General features: G+C 41.9%; 1 protein-coding gene across 2 annotated transcripts in view; it reads right to left on the reverse strand.

Moving 5' to 3' along the window:
* smad1 (SMAD family member 1) overlaps positions 1–19004 on the reverse strand; it is a 29098-nt gene that overhangs the window by 4792 nt on the left and 5302 nt on the right. Inside the window, exons 2-4 of one of the 2 annotated variants that reach the window (XM_064926474.1) lie at positions 6609–7217; positions 1996–2277; positions 807–923 (exon numbers count right to left, since the gene is read on the reverse strand). In XM_064926474.1, the coding sequence (XP_064782546.1) occupies positions 807–923; positions 1996–2277; positions 6609–7008 (799 nt within the window). In that variant the 5' untranslated portion in view covers positions 7009–7217. Of the gene's footprint in view, positions 1–806; positions 924–1971; positions 2278–6608; positions 7218–19004 lie in introns of both variants that reach the window. The other variant, XM_064926473.1, reaches the window with a different exon arrangement.

Consider the following 19004-nt stretch of genomic DNA (forward strand, 5'->3'; position numbering starts at 1 on the left):
ACGATTGACTGAACCACAGTTGAGGTAGGTAGTAGCAAACAAGGGTTCTCAACAAGGTTTTTTTTAAATTTGAAACAAGTGTTTCAGATATAAAAGTTGGATGTAATTAGTGAGGCCAATTCTTAACAAGTTCTTAACGAGTTTTCAGTTAATTACCACCGGCAGAGATGATGTCAGCCAGAAGCTTTTAAAGGCCTCGTAAAATCTGCTCTGAGACCAGATTTAATTGGCAGACTCTCTGATCTTTCCTCTGGGTTGCATGTATAGACTGACGCTTTTGTGTTCATCATACTAAAATCTAAAACCTAATGCCTCAAAATGGTGCGAGATACTCTGCTTTTCTGAACATGGATACGCATTCATGTTATTTTCCATTTACCCTGCATTAATGATCATATAAAATTCCCTTTTAATTCATATATTAATATTATATTAATTATATTAATATATGAAGGATATTGTTTTCTAGCTAATCTTTTCCAACTCATGATGTGCAATTTTGAAGGTCATCACATGAATCACCCTTATTTTAACAGAGGGATAAAGCACCTAGATCCATTTTTCTTATTAGCTTTACAGCATGCATGAGAACTTTAATAAACACTGCCACAAACCCCAACAACCACGAATACTTTTCAAGTGTTACTTTCAACTACATAGCCTATTAAAACTGAGTTTGATTCACCACGACAAATAAAAAGCAGTGTGTCATGGTTGCGTACTTGTACCCAGAAAACCCCTTGCACCTGTACTACGAGCTGGTGGGGCGCTGACAGCTCTAAGAGGGTGATGTCACAGCTGATTACCTGGCCTGTTGCTGATCTCCAGGGGCAACGCGGGGACCATCAGGTTGGTGTCCATGGGCTGAGGGCAGTCCTGAGTCATCCGCTCCTCTGGGGGTAAGTAGGCTGGAGGGGGGGTCTCTGGAGGAGGGCAGGGAGAGGGGTTGGAGGGGGTTTAAACCAGAGAGAAAGTCACTCTATACAGAACGTTGACTTACCAGCTTGATCTGTTTTAGAGCCTTTGGTTTAGTTCAACATGCTACCCTGCACCAGGGTTTCCCAAAGTCCTCGGGACCCCAAGGGGTGCACGTTTAAGGTTCTGCCCTAACACTAGCCAACAGGCTTTGATCATTTGAATCATCTGTGTAGTGTTAGGGCAAAAACCAAAATGTGCACTCATTGGAGTCCCGAGGACCGAGTTTGGGAAACGCTGACCTATAAAGTACAGCTACCTGAATATTCCTGTCATACATCCTTTACTTACTGTCATCACCTACAGCAAGTCTATTGCTACTTCGTCTATTCCATTGTTTATATTGGATCAGCCATTTGCCAAGCACACACATATACACTGAGTGTCCAAAACATTATGAACACCTGCTCTTTCCATGACAGACTGACCAGGTGAATCCAGGTGAATGTATGATCTCTTATTGATGTCACTTGTTAAATCCACTTCAATCAGTGTAGATGAAAGGGAGGAGACATGTTAAATAAGGGATGTTTAAGCCTTGAGACAATTGAGACATGGATTGTGTATGTGTGCCATTCAGAGGGTGAATGGGCAAGACAAAATATTGAAGTGCCTTTGAATGGGGTATGGTAGTAGGTGACAGGTCGAACTGGTTTGAGTGTGTCAAGAACTGCAATGCTGCTTGGTTTTTCAAGCTCAACAGTTTCCTGTGTGTATCAAGAATGACCCACCACCCAAAGGACATCCAGCCAACTTGACACAACTGTGGGAAGCATTGGAGACAACATGGGCCAGCATCCCTGTGGAATGATCTTGACACCTTGTAGAGACCATGCCCCAGCCAGTTGAGGCTGTTCTGATGAAAAGGGTCTGCAACTCAATATTAGGAAGGTGTTCATAATGTTTGTACACAGTGTAGATACTCAAGAGGGCGATGGCATAATTCAATACATTGTTACCACACTAACCGTTATAAAAGTTATTAGTGAATTGTACCTGGCATCTGACCTGGCGGCTCACCTGGCATCTGAAATGGGCTGCCTGGGTCAGAGCTGGTGGGGGAGTGGGGGAAGGTTGCACTGCTGCCACTACCGGGGGAGCCGGGGTAGCTGTTCCCCCCAGGGGAGTGTGTCTGTGTCTGGGGGAAGTTCATCTGGGTGTTCGCCTGGGAGAAGGACTCTGGGAAGGTGGCGTTCTGGGGCATGTGGGGCTCGTTCTGGTGCAGAGGGTTGCGGAAGCGTGGTAGCATGCTGTGTTTGGCATTGAACTCGCTATTCCGTGGGACCAAAACCGGGGGCAGCACTGAGACAGAGGGGAAGGAGAGAGGACATCAGGGTCATGTTCAGTTGGCATGAAACCGAAGAAAACAGGCAGAAACATGGAGGGACAACCTGGACTTGCCCAATAAGAAATACATTTTGTTTTCTGCTGTTAAATGTTTTCTGTTGTGTACTCTAATGAACACGACCCAAGGTTAGTTACAGGAGCAGTTTCTGTATCTCTATACTACTTTGAATGGTAAGTTATGGCCCGAATCTGCACAAAATGGCTGCCGGGTCTCTTGCACCATTGCATAGATAGACACTATATAACACATTCATAATAGGTGAGGCCAGTTCACGTTTCAAATGAAAGGCACATCCATATACACTCTGCTCTATAATCAATATTCCAATCATTAAATATTCTAGCCTTTACAACTCAGCAGACCTATTATTATTCCCCATTGAGATGTTCAGAGCCTTTTTAGTTGAATACCTGCTATGATGCAAAGGCTGACCCTGCTAGCAAGGGTATTGTGGGTAGCGATGGTAGGGGGTTAGCCCTCTCTTTGTGTCCCTAAGCCCCATGAGTCCAGTTAGCGCGCACACACACACAGAGCCAGGATGGACAGAGTTCTTTAATTACAGCATCATAAAATGCCTCTCTTTCTCTCTGTCTCTCTCTTTCCCTCCTCCTCTCTCTCTATTCGCAGTGCACATTTGCAGATGCCCCTGCATTTTTGGAATTGCAGCTTGCAGCGTGTTGGTTTAGCCAGCAGTATTTGGCCTCTGTACCAGACATCCTGTTCAGAGAAAACATCTCTGAGGTGAGTGAGTCCATTTATGAAGAATCTATCACATGGAGAAAAATATGATTGTGGCTGGATGGTGATGTGAGGTCCATTCAGAGGTATGAGATCAGATATAAACCACTAGAGATCTGTTCCACCAATATCCACAAATAGGTAATTAATATATCATTAAATAATACTGAAACTAAGAGTTTTGTCAATGGAGGCAGGTAGCCCTGCAGTTAGGAGCGTTGGGCTAGTAATCTGAAAAGTCGCTGGTTCAAAGCTCCAAGCTGGCAATGTGAAAAATCTGCCGTTCTGCCCTTGAGTAAGGCAGTTAGTTAAACCCCAGCAACAACTGCTCCCCAGGTGCCAATTATGTCAATTAAGGTAGACCCCCACACCTCTCTGATTGGGTTAAATGCAAAAGACACATTTCGGTTGAATGCATTCAGTTGTGCAACTGACTAGGTATCCCCTATCCCAATAAAATGCTACAATGAGAAAGATTACTGGTCAAAAGTTGTGTTTTAAATTCTAATTATTATTTATCTCCTATTGAATACTATTGCATAACCAAATCCCAAGATCGAGTCTGAACCCTGGCTATTGTTCTATATAAAACTAGTGTCAGGGCGTTTCATGTTATCTGTTCTATCCTGGTGTTACTGCTTTTGGACTAGCTCTGTCTGTGTCTGTCTCTCGTGTGTGTGTGTGTGTGTGTGTGTGTGTGTGTGTGTGTGTGTGTGTGTGTGTGTGTGTGTGTGTGTGTGTGTGTGTGTGTGTGTGTGTGTGTGTGTGTGTGTGTGTGTGTGTGTGTGTGTGTGTGTGTGTGTGTGTGTGTGATGGGGGAGGTGTGGACGGACAGGTGCTACAGCCCAGTTGTTAAAACAAGTGTGTGAGGCGGGCATCCGCTCCTCCCTCCCATTGTGTGTTGCTTCCTGTCCCCTTCTTCCTCAGAGAAACACCACGTGTGTGTGGTGTGTGTGTTCCCCGGCCTGACCGGTCGCACAGAGCATGCCAAAAACAAAGCCCTCTTTCTCCCCGGCTGGAATTTCCTGCTACACACACACACTCGCCCCCCTTCCTGTAGCACCCTGTGGACAGCTGTTTCTGTCTAGTCAGCTGGGCCTCATCTTCTGCTTAGCAGACAGACAAACGAGGACATTTGATGCCCCCTGTCCATTAGGGAAACAAATATCTTTCGGTTTCACATACACCCACACATACACACGTACACACACACACGTGCATGCGTATAGGCACACGCACACACATGCATAAATATAGTACACGCACACACAGCTGATATTTCTGAGGCATATCTATAGTGTGTGGTGGTGTTTTGTTTCTCCTGACTCTCAGTTCAGACAGATTAGAACACCTGGCTGACATGGGGAGGATATGAAAGGGGGGGAAAGGAGAGAACATCTGCAGAAACCATGGGAGGGGGAAAGCCACGAGCAGAGACGAGATAACATACAGCTGATGATACGGGAGGAACAGGCTGCTGGGGTGGGTATGTTATGGGGTTATGTGTATGGTTCACCATTGATGTTTCATGTTCAAGAGTGATGTGAAGGATCATAGGAAATGTAGGAACTATCCAAACACATTTTGAAAGGGGTCATAAATCAAACATGAAGTAAATGGGGAATTAGGCTGGAAAGATCTAGTGGAGAAACTGTTTGAAAAAGCACATCATCCTTGATGATAATTTTACGTTAACTTTTCAGCACAACATAAACCCTCTAATGTAGAGGTCGACCGTTTAATCGGAATGGCCGATTAATTAGGGCCGATTTCAAGTTTTCTTGACAATCAGAAATCGGTATTTTTGGGCACCGATTTTGCAGATTTTTTTTGTTTATTTATTGAATTATTTATTTTTATTTTGTATACCTTTATTTAACTAGGCAAGTCAGTTAAGAACACATTCTTATTTTCAATGACGGCCTAGGAACGGTGGGTTAACTGCCTTGTTCAGGGGCAGAATGATAGATTTTCACCTTATCAGCTCGGGGGATCCAATCTTGCAAACTTACAGTTAACAAGTACAACGCTATAACCACCTGCATCTCGTTGCACTCCATGAGGAGACTGCCTGTTACGCGAATGCAGTAAGCCAAGGTAAGTTGCTAGCTAGCATTAAACTTATCTTGTAAAAAACAATCAATCAATCATAAATCACTAGTTATGGTTGATGATATTACTAGTTTATCAAGCGTGTCCTGCCTTGCATATAATCAATGCAACGCTGTGGGATGATTTAACAAAAGCGCATTCGCGAAAAAAGCACAATCGTTGGACGACTGTACCTAACCATAAACACCAATGCCTTTCTTAAAATCAATACACAGAAGTATATATTTTTAAACCTGCATATTTAGCTAAAAGAAATCCAGGTTAGCAGGCAATATTAACCAGGTGAAATTGTGTCACTTCTCTTGCGTTCATTGCACGCAGAGTCAGTGTATATGCAACAGTTTGGGCAGCCTGGCTCAGTGTGAACTAATTTGCCAGAATTTTACGTAGTTATGACATTGAAGGCCATGTAACAATAATATTTAGACTTAGGGATGCCACCCGTTAAGATAAAATACCAAACGGTTCCGTATTTCACTGAAATAATAAACGTTTTGTTTTAGAAATTATAGTTTCCGGATTCTACAATATTAATGACCAAAGGCTCGTATTTCTGTGTGTTATGTTATAATTAAGTCTGATTCGATAGAGCAGTGTGACTGAGCGATGGTAGGCAGCAGCAGGCTCGTAAGCATTCATTCAAACATCACTTTCGTGCATTTTGCCAGCAGCTCTTCGCAAGCACAGCGCTGTTTATGACTTCAAGCCTATCAGCCTAATGGCTGGTGTAACCGATGTGAAATGGCTAGCTAGTTAGCGGGGTGCGCGCTAATAGCGTTTCAAACGTCACTCGCTCTGCGAATTGGAGTAGTTGTTCCCCTTGCTCTGCATGGGTAATGCTGCTTCGAGGGTGGCTGTTGTCGATGTGTTCCTGGTTCGAGCCCAGGTAGGGGCGAGGAGAGGGACAGAAGCTATACTGTTACACTGGCAATACTATAGTGCCTAAAAGAACATCCAATAGTCAAAGGTATATGAAATACAAATAGTATAGAGAAATAGTCCTATAAACACTATATTAACTACAACCTAAAACCTCTTACCTTGGAATATTGAAGTCTCATGTTAAAAGGAACCACCAACTTTCATATGTTCTCATGTTCTGAGCAAGGAACTCAAACGTTAGATTTTTTATATGGCGCATATTGCACTTGTACTTCTCTAACACTTTGTTTTTGCATTATTTAAACCAAATTGAACATGTTTCATTATTTATTTGAGGCTAAATTGATTTTTATTTATGTATTATATTAAGTTAAAATAAGTGTTCATTCAGTATTGTTGTAATTGTCATTATTACAAATAAATAAATAAAAATTGGCCGATTAATCGGCATTGGCTTTTTTTGGTCCTCCAATAATTGGTATCGGTATCGGCGTTGAAAAATCATAATCGGTCGACCTCTACTCTAATGCTATAATACCCCCTCCCCACTCACCTGGACTATCCACTCTCTTGTAGTGGTACGGGTTGATGCAGACATCCTTCTGCTTGGAGCCAAACGGGTACTCACAGCACTCCAGAGCCTTGAGCTCATGATGAGACTGCAGGTCAGGCCACCTCCACACCCTACAGTAGATAACATGGGGTAAGCCCTTCCTGTGGGACACCTGGAGTCTTCCATCCAGGGAGCGAGGGATGGTGACACAGTTACTGGGCTGACCCGGGCAGCTCAGAGCCCTCTCCAACTCCTCCATTGCTCCCTTCTTCTTCTTCAGTTTCTTCACCAGCGCGTCCACGGCTTTCTCCGCCCATTTTTCCTCTTCGTCTCCTTGTTTCCAGCCAAGGAGGCGCTTGACGGCCGGACTGGTGAAGGAGAACAGGGAGGTGACGTTCATGGTGACGTTCGTGTCTGTCGCCTCTTGCGACCGTGGCGTTGTCGGGACGCTACACGTGAGTGTGCGGGGTTGGGTTTTACAATGGAGAGATAGTCCACTTGGTGAGGGAAAAAGTTGGAGGATAGAAGCTGCTGTTGTATTTTTTTAGGTGCCACTGAGATGGCTGGGTAGTCTTCAAAGCTTCAGGACAGAACTTCTGAACAGTACACCTAGGAGGAAGATGGAGATTAAACCAATGCTAATGAAATCCATAACACTTCTAACATAGACAAACAGAGTTCAACATATTCCCTTCAAGTGGACAGTTGAAGGAAGAGATATCAGTGTTTCCACGAATCTTGCCTGGAATGCAACTAGCTACCCTCCAAAGGAAACGGAGTGATTCTCTCTATTGGCAGAACAACATTGGCCGTGCGAGGAGAGAGGGCCAATGATGTCACTGTGTTATGTCTTCTGGGAATTGACAGCAGTGGGGTCACAATGAACACTGTCCCATTACAGTCAGCAGCCATTCTCCAGATAACTTCCTGTACACACGGCCCTGTTACCGTCACATAACCACTCTCAAATGTCAGTCGGCTTTCTATTCCGTAACAAAGCCTCCTTCACTCACGCTGCCAAACTTACCCTAGTAAAACTGACTATCCTACCGATCCTCGACTTCGGCGATGTCATCTACAAAATTGCTTCCAACACTCTTCTCAGCAAACTGGATGCAGTTTATCACAGTGCCATCCGTTTTGTCACTAAAGCACCTTATACTACCCACCACTGCGACTTGTATGCTCTAGTCGGCTGGCCCTCGCTACATATTCGTCGCAAGACCCACTGGCTCCAGGTCGTCTACAAGGCCATGCTAGGTAAAGCTCCGCCTTATCTCAGTTCACTGGTCACGATGGCAACACCCATCCGTAGCACGCGCTCCAGCAGGTGTATCTCACTGATCATCCCTAAAGCCAACACCTCATTCGGCCTCCTTTCGTTCCAGTACTCTGCTGCCTGTGACTGGAACGAATTGCAAAAATCGCTGAAGTTGGAGACCTTTATCTCCCTCACCAACTTCAAACATCAGCTATCTGAGCAGCTAACCGATCGCTGCAGCTGTACATAATCTATTGGTAAATAGCCCACCCATTTTCACCTACCTCATCCCCACAGTTTTTATTTATTTACTTTTCTGCTCTTTTGCACACCAATATCTCTACCTGTACATGATCATTTATCAATCCAGTGTTAATTTGCAATATTGTAATTATTCGCCTACCTACTCCCCTTTTTTCTACTGTGTTATTGACTTGTTAATTGTTTACTCCATGTGTAACTCTGTGTTGTCTGTTCACACTGCTATGCTTTATCTTGGCCAGGTCGCAGTTGTAAATGAGAACTTGTTCTCAACTAGCCTACCTGGTTAAATAAAGGTGAAATAAAAAAAAAATAAAAAAAATCAGAGAGACCTCTGTTTCAATATCAACACTAGCAAACTAAGTAGAATGAAGGCATGCATTCTGGGAAGTATGTTAGAAAGGACATTAGATCATAGAACTCTGCCATATCAATGGGGCCGTAACATAGAATTATCTGCATTATCCAATAACATTCATTATCCAAATGATTTAGTTGAATAAGAAAATACACATAAAACATAAATGTAATTAAACCAACAAAGCAGAATTGTTGAGGTAGGATTTGGCCACACTTGAAAGGAAACAGAACTTTATTGACTACACTGGGTTTTTATATTATCAAAAGAATGTTATATAAAACACTCAGCAACAAACAGCTTTAAGTGCAGGAATCAGCTAGTGACACCCAGGCCAATAAAAGAGGAAATGCAAGGTGAAATTCATGACAAATGTGCCCTATTCACTGAGGTCCCCTGACACCAATTCACCAGGAGAAACAAGCCCACTCTCTCCTTCTGGAGGGGAAATAAGAGACCAGGGACTCAATAGTTCATATTCCTTTTGAAGATATCAGCAGAGATGGAAGCAAGTAGCATTTGGTTGAGGATAGTATAGCCTACCCACTTTTCAGGTGCCCACATAAATCTCTGCTTTATTGTACATCCATTTATTTTAAACGTTATATACTGTATCTATCCACCACGACAAAAATACACACACAAGTATCATATTTGTACACCCACTGAGTCAGGTACTGCTACTATTCCTACTATTACCACTGCTACTACTAATACTTCTAATGCTACTACTATTAGGGCGGCAGGGTAGCCTAGTGGTTAGAGTGTTGGACTAGTAACCGAAAGGTTGTGAGTTTGAATCCCTGAGCCGACAAGGTACAAATCTGTCATTCTGCCCTTGAACAGGCAGTTAACCCACTGTTCCTAGGCTGTCATTGAAAATAAGAATATGTTCTTAACTGACTTGCTTAGTAAAATAAAGGTAAATAAAAATTACTACTGCTGCTACTACTACTACTGTTACTACTACAATTATTACTACTGCTGCTACCACTACTACTACTAATACTACTACGATTACTACTGCTACTATTAATACTAATACTATTACCACTGCTACTACTACTACTACTGCGCTACTACTACTACTACTACTATTACCACTGCTACTACTACTACTACTACTACTACTGCTACTACTACTACTACTGCTACTACTACTACTACTACTGCTACTAATACTATTACCACTGCTACTGCTATTGTAACAGTATAACTTTAGACCGTCCCCTCGCCCATACCTGGGCGCGAAACAGGGACCCTCTGCACACATCAACAACAGTCACCCACGAAGCATCGTTGCCCATCGCTCCACAAAAGCCGCGGCCCTTGCAGAGCAAGGGGACCTACTACTTCAAGGTCTCAGAGCAAGTGACGTCACCGATTGAAATGCTATTTAACGTGCACCACCGCTAACTAGCTAGCCGTTTCACATCTGTTACACTATTACTACTACTACTAGTACTACTACTACTACTAGTGCTGCAGCTACTATTACTACTACTATTATTACTACTACTGCTGCTGCTGCTGCTACAGTTGCTACCATTACTACTACTACTATTACTGTTTACTACTACTACTACTACTGCACCTACTATTACTACTGATACTATTACTACTACTGCTACTATTACTACTGCTACTACTATTACTACTGATACTACTAATATTACTACTACCATTAATACTGCTACTACTATTACTACTTCTACCATTGCTACTACTACTATTAGTACTACTACTACTACTACTACTACTACTACTACTACTACTACTACTACTCCTGCTGCTACTACTACACTACTATTCCTACTGCTACTAATACTACTACTACTATTACTACTACTACTACTATTACTACTACTACTACTATTGCTGCTACTACTACTATTGCTGCTACTACTACTAATGCTACTGCTGCTACTAATACTGCTACTATTATTACTACTGCTGCTGCTACTGCTGCTGCTACTACTACTACAACTGCTACTACTACTATTAATACTACTGTTGCTACTATTACTACTACTACTGCTGCTAACACTACTACTAATACTACTACTATGGCAGCTATTTCTACTACTAAAACTACTGCTACTACTACTACTGTTTACTACTACTACCGATACAACTACTGCTACCACTACTACTACTACTACTAATATTATTACTACTACTACTAATACTGCTACTACTATTACTACTGCTACTATTACTATTACTGCTACTACTACTACTACTACTATTAGTGGTAGTAGTACTACTACTACTACTCCTGCTGCTACTACTACTATTCCCACTGCTACTAATACTACTGCTGCTACTATTACTACTACTATTATTACTACTGCTGCTACTATTACTACTACTACTACCTCTAATAGTACTACTACTGCTGCTACTACTACTACTACTGCTACTATTACTAATACTACTACTGCTACTACTATTACTACTACCACTGCTCTACTACGATTACTGCTGCTACTACTACTACTACTACTGCTAATATTACTGCTACTACTGCTATTAATACTGCTGCTACTACCACTACTGCTGCTACTACTACTACTACTGCTAATATTACTGCTACTACTGCTATTAATACTGCTGCTACTACCACTACTGCTGCTACTTCTACTACTACAACTACTATACTAACACTTACCATTGCTACTGCTATTACTACTACTCTTCCTATTACTACTGCTGCTGCTCCTACTATTACTACTACTATTATTACTACTGCAGCTAGTATCACTACTGCTACTGCTACTATTACTACTACTATTATTACTACTGCTGCTGCTACTATTACTACTACTACTATTACCACTACTGCAGCTACTACTACTACTACTACTATTACCACTGCTGCTACTATTACTACTACTACTACCTCTAATAGTACTACTACTGCTGCTACTACTATTACTACTATTACTAATACTACTACTGCTACTACTATTACTACTACCACTGCTCTACTACGATTACTGCTGCTACTACTACTACTACTGCTAATATTACTACTACCACTGCTCTACTACGATTACTGCTGCTACTACTACTGCTAATATTACTGCTACTACTGCTATTAATACTGCTGCTACTACCACTACAACTACTATACTAACACTTACCATTGCTATTGCTATCACTACTACTCGTACTATTACTACTGCTGCTGCTGCTACTATTACTACTACTGCTGCTGCTAGTATCACTATTGCTACTATTACTACTACTATTATTACTACTGCCGCTGCTACTATTACTACTACTATTATTACTACTGCTGCTGCTAGTATCACTATTGCTACTATTACTACTACTATTATTACTACTGCCGCTGCTACTATTACTACTATTACCACTACTGCTGCTGCTACTATTACTACTACTACTATTACCACTACTGCTGCTACTACTACTATTACCACTACTATTACTACTGCTGCTACTATTACTATTCCTACTACTGCTACTACTACTACTACTATTACTACTGCTGCTGCTACTATTACTACTACTACTATTACCACTACTGCTGCTACTATTACTACTACTACTACTATTACTACTACTACTATTACTACTACTACTATTCCTACTACTGCTACTACTACTACTACTACTGCTGCTGCTACTACTACTACTACTGCTGCTGATACTACTACTACTACTACTACTACAACTGCTACTACTACCATTACTACTGCTGCTGCTATTATTACTACTACTACTATTACTACCGCTACTACTATTACTATTCCTACTAATACTACTACTACTATTGCTGCTGCTACTATTACTACTACTACTATTACCACTACTGCTGCTACTATTACCACTACTACTACTATTACTACTGCTGCTGCTACTACTACTGCTACAATGACTACTACTATTACTACTACTTCCCCTACTGCTACTGCCACTACTACTGCTGGTACTATTATTACTGCTACTACTACTAGTAGTACTACTACTAGTACTACTACTACAGACTAACAGGCAGTGATGGTTGTGTGTGTGTGTGTGTGTGTGCGGGTGCCATTGGAGGCCTGCTATTGCTAACCATGCTGCCAGGGAAGCTGAAAGCTCCTCCTATATTTAGCCTAGCCACGCAAACACATTTATTAATTTAAAAAGCGGTGTAAGGGGAGGGGAGAGGTATGTATGCGAGGGTATGTGTTTTATTGTGTGTGTGTGTGTGTGTGTGTGTGTGTGTGTGTGTGTGTGTGTGTGTGTGTGTGTGTGTGTGTGTGTGTGTGTGAGAGAGAGAGATGGAGAAAGAGAGAGATAAGCTACATCAAGGTAAACCTGGGCTTGAGGGCAGATATCCTCTGTCTGGCCTGCTGCTGACCAGGGCCAGGCCCACTCCCATGACACCACATTGGAGCAGCATTGTGTTTCAGCCATATGGGAGGAAGTACAGTTGAAGTAGGAAGTTTACATACACCTTAGCCAAACACATTTAAACTCAGATTTTCACAATTCCTGACATTTAATCCTAGTAAAAAATGCCCTGTCTTAGGTCAGTTAGGATCACCATTATTTTAAGAATGTGACATGTCAGAATAATAGTAGAGAGAATGATTTATTTCAGCTTTTATTTCTTTCATCACATTCCTAGTGGGTCAGAAGTTTACATACACTCAATTAGTATTTGGTAGCATTGGCTTTAAATTGTTCAACTTAGGTCAAATGTTTCAGGTAGCCTTCCACAAGCTTCCCACAATAAGTTGGGTGAATTTTGGCCCATTCCTCCTGACAGAGCTGTTTGTAGGCCTCCTTGCTCGCACACGCTTTTTCAGTTCTGCCCACAAATTTTCTATAGGATTGAGGCCAGGGCTTTGTGAAGGCCACTCCAATACCTTGACTTTGTTGTCCTTAAGCCATTTTGTCACAACTTTGGAAGTATGCTTTGGGGTCATTGTCCATTTGGAAGACCCATTTTCGACCAAGCTTTAACTTCCTGACTGATGTCTTGAGATGTTGCTTCAATACATCCACATTATTTTCCTGCCTCATGATGCTATCTATTTTGTGAAGTGCACCAGTCCCACCTGCAGCAAAGCACCCCCAACAAAATGATGCTGCCACCCCCGTGCGTTACGGTTAGGATTGTGTTCTTCGGCTTGCAAGCCTCCCCCTTTTTCCTCCAAACATAACTATGGTCATTATGGCAAAACAGTTATATTTTTGTTTCATCAGACCAGAGAACATTTCTCCAAAAAGTATGATCTTTGTCCCCATGTGCTGTTGCAAACCGTAGTCTGGATTTTTTATGGCGGTTTTGGAGCAGTGGCTTCTTCCTTGCTAAGCGGCATTCAGGTTATGTCAATATAGAACTCGTTTTACTGTGGATATAGATACTTTTGTACTTGTTTCCTCCAGCATCTTCACAAGGTCCTTTGCTGTTGTTCTGGGATTGATTTGCACTTTTCGCACCAAAGTACGTTCATCTCTAGGAGACAGAACGCGTCTCCTTCCTGAGCGGTATGACGGCTGCGTGGTCCCATGGTGTTTAAACTTGTGTACTATTGTTTGTACAGATGAACATGGTACCTTCATCAGACATTTGGAAATTGCTCCCAAGTATGAACCAGACTTGTGGAGGTCTACAAAAATTTTTCTGAGGTCTTGGATTTCTTTTCATTTTCCCATGATGTCAAGCAAAGAGGCACTGAGTTTGAAGGTAGGCCTTGAAATACATCCACAGGTAAACTTCCAATTGACTCAAATTATGTCAATTAGCCTATCAGAAGCTTCTAAAACCATGACATCATTTTCTATAATTTTCCAAGCTGTTTAAAGGCACAGTCAACTTAGTGTGTGTAAACATCTGACCCACTGGAAATATGATACAGTGAATTATAAGTGAAATAATCTGTCTGTAAACAATTGTTGGAAAAATGACTTGTGTCATGCACAAAGTAGATGTCCTAACCGACTTGCCAAAACTATAGTTTGTTAAAACCTGTTGTGACTAGGGGGCAGTATTTTCATTTTTGGAAAAATAACGTACCCAAAGTAAACAGGATATTTTGTTAGGACAAGATGCTAGAATATGCATATAATTGACAGCTTAGGATAGAAAACACTTCCAAAACTGTAAAAATATTGTCTGTGAGTATAACAGAACTGATATTGCAGGCGAAAGTCTGAGAAAAATCCAATCCGGAAGTGCCTCGTGTTTTGAAAGCTCTGCGTTCCAATGCGTCCCTATTGACCAGTGAATGGGCTATCAACCAGATTACTTTTCTACGTATTCCCCAAGGTGTCTACAGCATTGTGACGTAGTTTTACGCATTTATGTTGAAGAATAACCATAAGCGGCTACATTGTGTAAGTGGTCACCTGATGGCTCTGAGTGACTCTCGCGTAAAACACAGAGGTAGCAATTTTCCAATCGTTCCTACTGAAAAACCAATTGTCCCGGTGGATATGTTATCGAATAGATATTTGAAAAACACCTTGAAGATTGATTATAAACAGCATTTGCCATGTTTCTGTCGATATTATGGAGCTAATTTAGAATATTTTTCGGCGTTTTCGTGACAGTAATTTTCTGTCGATTTCTCAGCCAAACGTGAAGAACAAACAAAGCTATTTCGCCTACAAAAATAATATTTTTGGAAAAAATTATCATTGGCTATCTAACTGGGAGTCTCGTGAGTGAAAACATCCAAAGCTCATCAAAGGTAAACGTTTTAATTTGATTGCTTTTCTGATTTCCGTGACCAAGTTACCTGCTGCTAGGTGGACAAAATGCTATGCTAGGCTATCGATAAACTTACACAAATGCTTGTCTAGCTTTGGCTGCAAAGCATATTTTGAAAATCTGAGATGACAGGATGATTAACAAAAGGCTAAGCTGTGTCTCAGTATATTTCACTTGTGATTTTCTTGAATAGGAATATTTTCTAGTAATATTTATGCCTTTCTCTCTGTCTCTGTCATCACCACCAACTGCATAGCAGCAACGTCACTTCCAGTTTAGGCCTGCAGGTCTCTCCACAGGTGGAGAGGGAGAACATTCAGAGGACTGAAGAAGAGAGGACAGATGTCTCTCTCTTTCTCTCTCGACTTTTCCATGGGTGGACAGGGGGATGGGAAGGGTTATGTTTGGAAAGGGATAGTAAAAACGTTGTCTCAGTGTTGTTATGTGATCTTTACCTGACCTTTACATGTATTCTGTATACCAGTGGAGAGTGCTGAGTGGAGGACAGCTCATAATAATAGCTGGAACAGCGTAGGTGGAATGGAATCAAACACATAGTACCATTCCACAAATTCCACTCACTCCATTACCACGAGCCCGATGTCCTCAATTAAGGTGCCACCAGCTCCTGTGCGGTATATATATACAGTACCAGTCAAAAGTTTGGACACACCTACTCATTCAAGGGTTTTTCTTTTCTGCATTGTAGAATAACAGTGATGACATCAAAACTATGAAATAACACATAGAATCATGTAGTAACCAAAAAAGTGTTATATTTTAGATTCTTCAAAGTAGCCACGCTTTGCCTCGATGACAGCTTTGCACACTCTTGGCATTCCCTCAACCAGCTTCACCTGGAATGCTTTTCCAACAGTCTTGAAGGAGTTCCCACATATGCTTAGCACTTGTTGGCTACTTTTCCTTCACTCTCTAACACATCTAAAGGACAGATTTCTACCTGTCTAATGTCCAGTGTTTCTTGGCCCAAGCAGGTCTCTTCTCTCTGAACTTATCCTCTGCAGCAGCGGTAACTCTGGGTCTTCCTTTCCTGTGGTGGTCCTCAAGAAAGCCTGTTTCATCACAGCGCTTGATGTTTTTTGCGACTGCACTTGAAGAAAATTTCAAACTTTCTAGAAATGTTCCAGATTGACTGACGTTCATGTCTTAAAGTAATGATGGATTGCCATTTCTCTTTGCTTATTTGAGCTGTTCTTGCCATTATATGGACTTCGTCTTTTATCAAATAGGGCTATCTTCTGTATACCACCCCTACTTTGTCACAACACACCTGTTAATTGAAATGCATTCCAAGTGACTACCTCATGAAGCTGGTTGAGAGAATGCCAAGAGTGTGCACAGCTGTCATCAAGGCCAAGTGTGGCTACTTTGAATAATCTGTTTTGTTTAACACTTTTTTGGTTACTACATGATTCCATATGTGTTATTTCATAGTGTTGATGTCTTCACACTTGTTCTACAATGTAGAAAATAGTAAAGAATAAAGAAAAACCCTTGAATGAGTAGGTGTGTCCAAACTTTGACTGGTACTGTACGTTACAGTACCAGAAAATATGTATTTTTAAGTTGTAGATTTTATTGTGTATTTATGACTTTGTAAATGGTAAATTATTGAATTTGAAATAAACCATTTTCTCTCTAACAGGTTTTCCCAGAACCATTCTCTCTCTAACAGGTTTTCCCGCCATTCTGGGATGAGATTCCCTTTCCATGAACGGAAAAGGAGATCAAATTAAAAAGCAATGATACACAACTCAATACCAAAGACAGCTCTTGTCTGTCAATCTCAAACACAACCCTGCTTTGATGGGCCAGTCAGACAGTCAGACAGTCAAACAGACAGTCAGTCAGACAATCAGACAGACAGTCAGTCAAACAGTTGGTCAGATATTCAGACAGTCAGTCAGTCAGACAGAGAGTCAGTCAGTCAGATAGTCAGACAATCGGTCAGATTGTCAGAGTCAGTCAGACAGTCAGTTAGTCGGTCAGATAGTCAGACAGTCGGTCAGATAGTCAGACAGTCGGTCAGATAGTCAGACAGACAGTCGGTCAGATAGTCAGATAGTCACTCAGTCAGACAGTAAGTCGGTGAGATAGTCAGTCAGTCACTCACTCACTCAGACAGTCAGTCACTCGGTCAGATAGTCAGACAGTCACTCAGTCAGACAGTCAGTCACTCAGACATTCAGTCAGTAAGTCGGTCAGATAGTCAGTCAGTCACTCACTCAGACAGTGAGTAACTCGGACATTCAGTCAGTAAGTCGGTCAGATAGTCAGACAGTCACTCAGACAGTCAGTCAGTTAGTCGACAGCCCATCTCACCACACGCTCCAGACCAGCTGCAAAAAACAACTCGTAATCCAATTCAGATGGAGGATTCCAGGAAAGTAGAGAGTGATAGACTGTAACAGGAACATCTGGACAGACAGGGCTCTCTACACAATCACCTACTGTCAACAACATCATACACTTGGATTAGATCTTCTGGATTTCTCCAGTCCAGACCTTACTTGGGTATTTCCAAACATGAGGATCTGAAGGGAATAGGTGTGACTTTCGCTCACAGTTAAAAACGGTACGTTTTATTTAGCTATTTCAGTCACAAAAAAAACAGGACGTTTCTTCTGTCAATTGCCATCATTAGAATCTACTAATCTCCAACCTGAGGAGGATCTATAATGTATGACCGATATATGATCAGAGTTTGATCAGCATTACTGTCACGCTCGTCCTCTTCTTCTGACGAGGAGTAGCAAGGATCGAACCAAAGCGCAGCGTGGTACGTGTTCATGACGATATTTATTCAACTCAGAACACTAAAACAAAAATAACAACGAGAATGATATGAAACAAAACAGTCCTGTCTGGTGACATACACAAAGACAGAAAATAATCACCCACGAAACACAATAGAAAACAGGCTCCCTAAATATGGTTCTCAATCAGGGACAATGATTGACTGCTGCCTCTAATTGAGAACCATACCAGGCCAAACACAGAAATAGCAAATCATAGAAAAACTAACATAGACAACCCACCCAACTCACACCCTGACCATACTAAAACAAAGACATAACAAAAGAACTAAGGTCAGAACGTGACAATTACTGTATGAAAAAGGAAATGGGATTGTATTCACGCTTGAAACAGACAATGCTCATATGGGGTTGTCTGTGGACCAGTCAGAATAGAATGGGGCCGGTGTTGTGCCCTACTCTGGACTGTATAGAATGGGGCCGGTGTTGTGCCCTACTCTGGACTGTATAGAATGGGGCCGGTGTTGTTGTGCCCTACTCTGGAATGTATAGAATGGGGCCGGTGTTGTGCCCTACTCTGGAATGTATAGAATGGGGCCGGTGTTGTGCCCTACTCTGGACTGTATAGAATGGGGCCGGTGTTGTGCTCTACTCTGGAATGTATAGAATGGGGCCGGTGTTGTGCCCTACTCTGGAATGTATAGAATGGGGTCCGTTGTTGTTGTGCCCAACTCTGGAATGTATAGAATGGGGTCCGTTGTTGTTGTGCCCTACTCTGGACTGTATAGAATGGGGTCCGTTGTTGTTGTGCCCTACTCTGGAATGTATAGAATGGGTCCGTTGTTGTTGTGCCCAACTCTGGAATGTATAGAATGGGGGCTGGTGTTGTTGTGTCCTACTCTGGACTGTATAGAATGGGGCCGGTGTTGTGCCCTACTCTGGACTGTATAGAATGGGGCCGGTGTTGTGCCCTACTCTGGACTGTATAGAATGGGGCCGGTGTTGT

This window comes from Oncorhynchus masou, chromosome 20, assembly GCF_036934945.1.
Source record: "Oncorhynchus masou masou isolate Uvic2021 chromosome 20, UVic_Omas_1.1, whole genome shotgun sequence".
Classification (NCBI taxonomy): domain Eukaryota; kingdom Metazoa; phylum Chordata; class Actinopteri; order Salmoniformes; family Salmonidae; genus Oncorhynchus; species Oncorhynchus masou.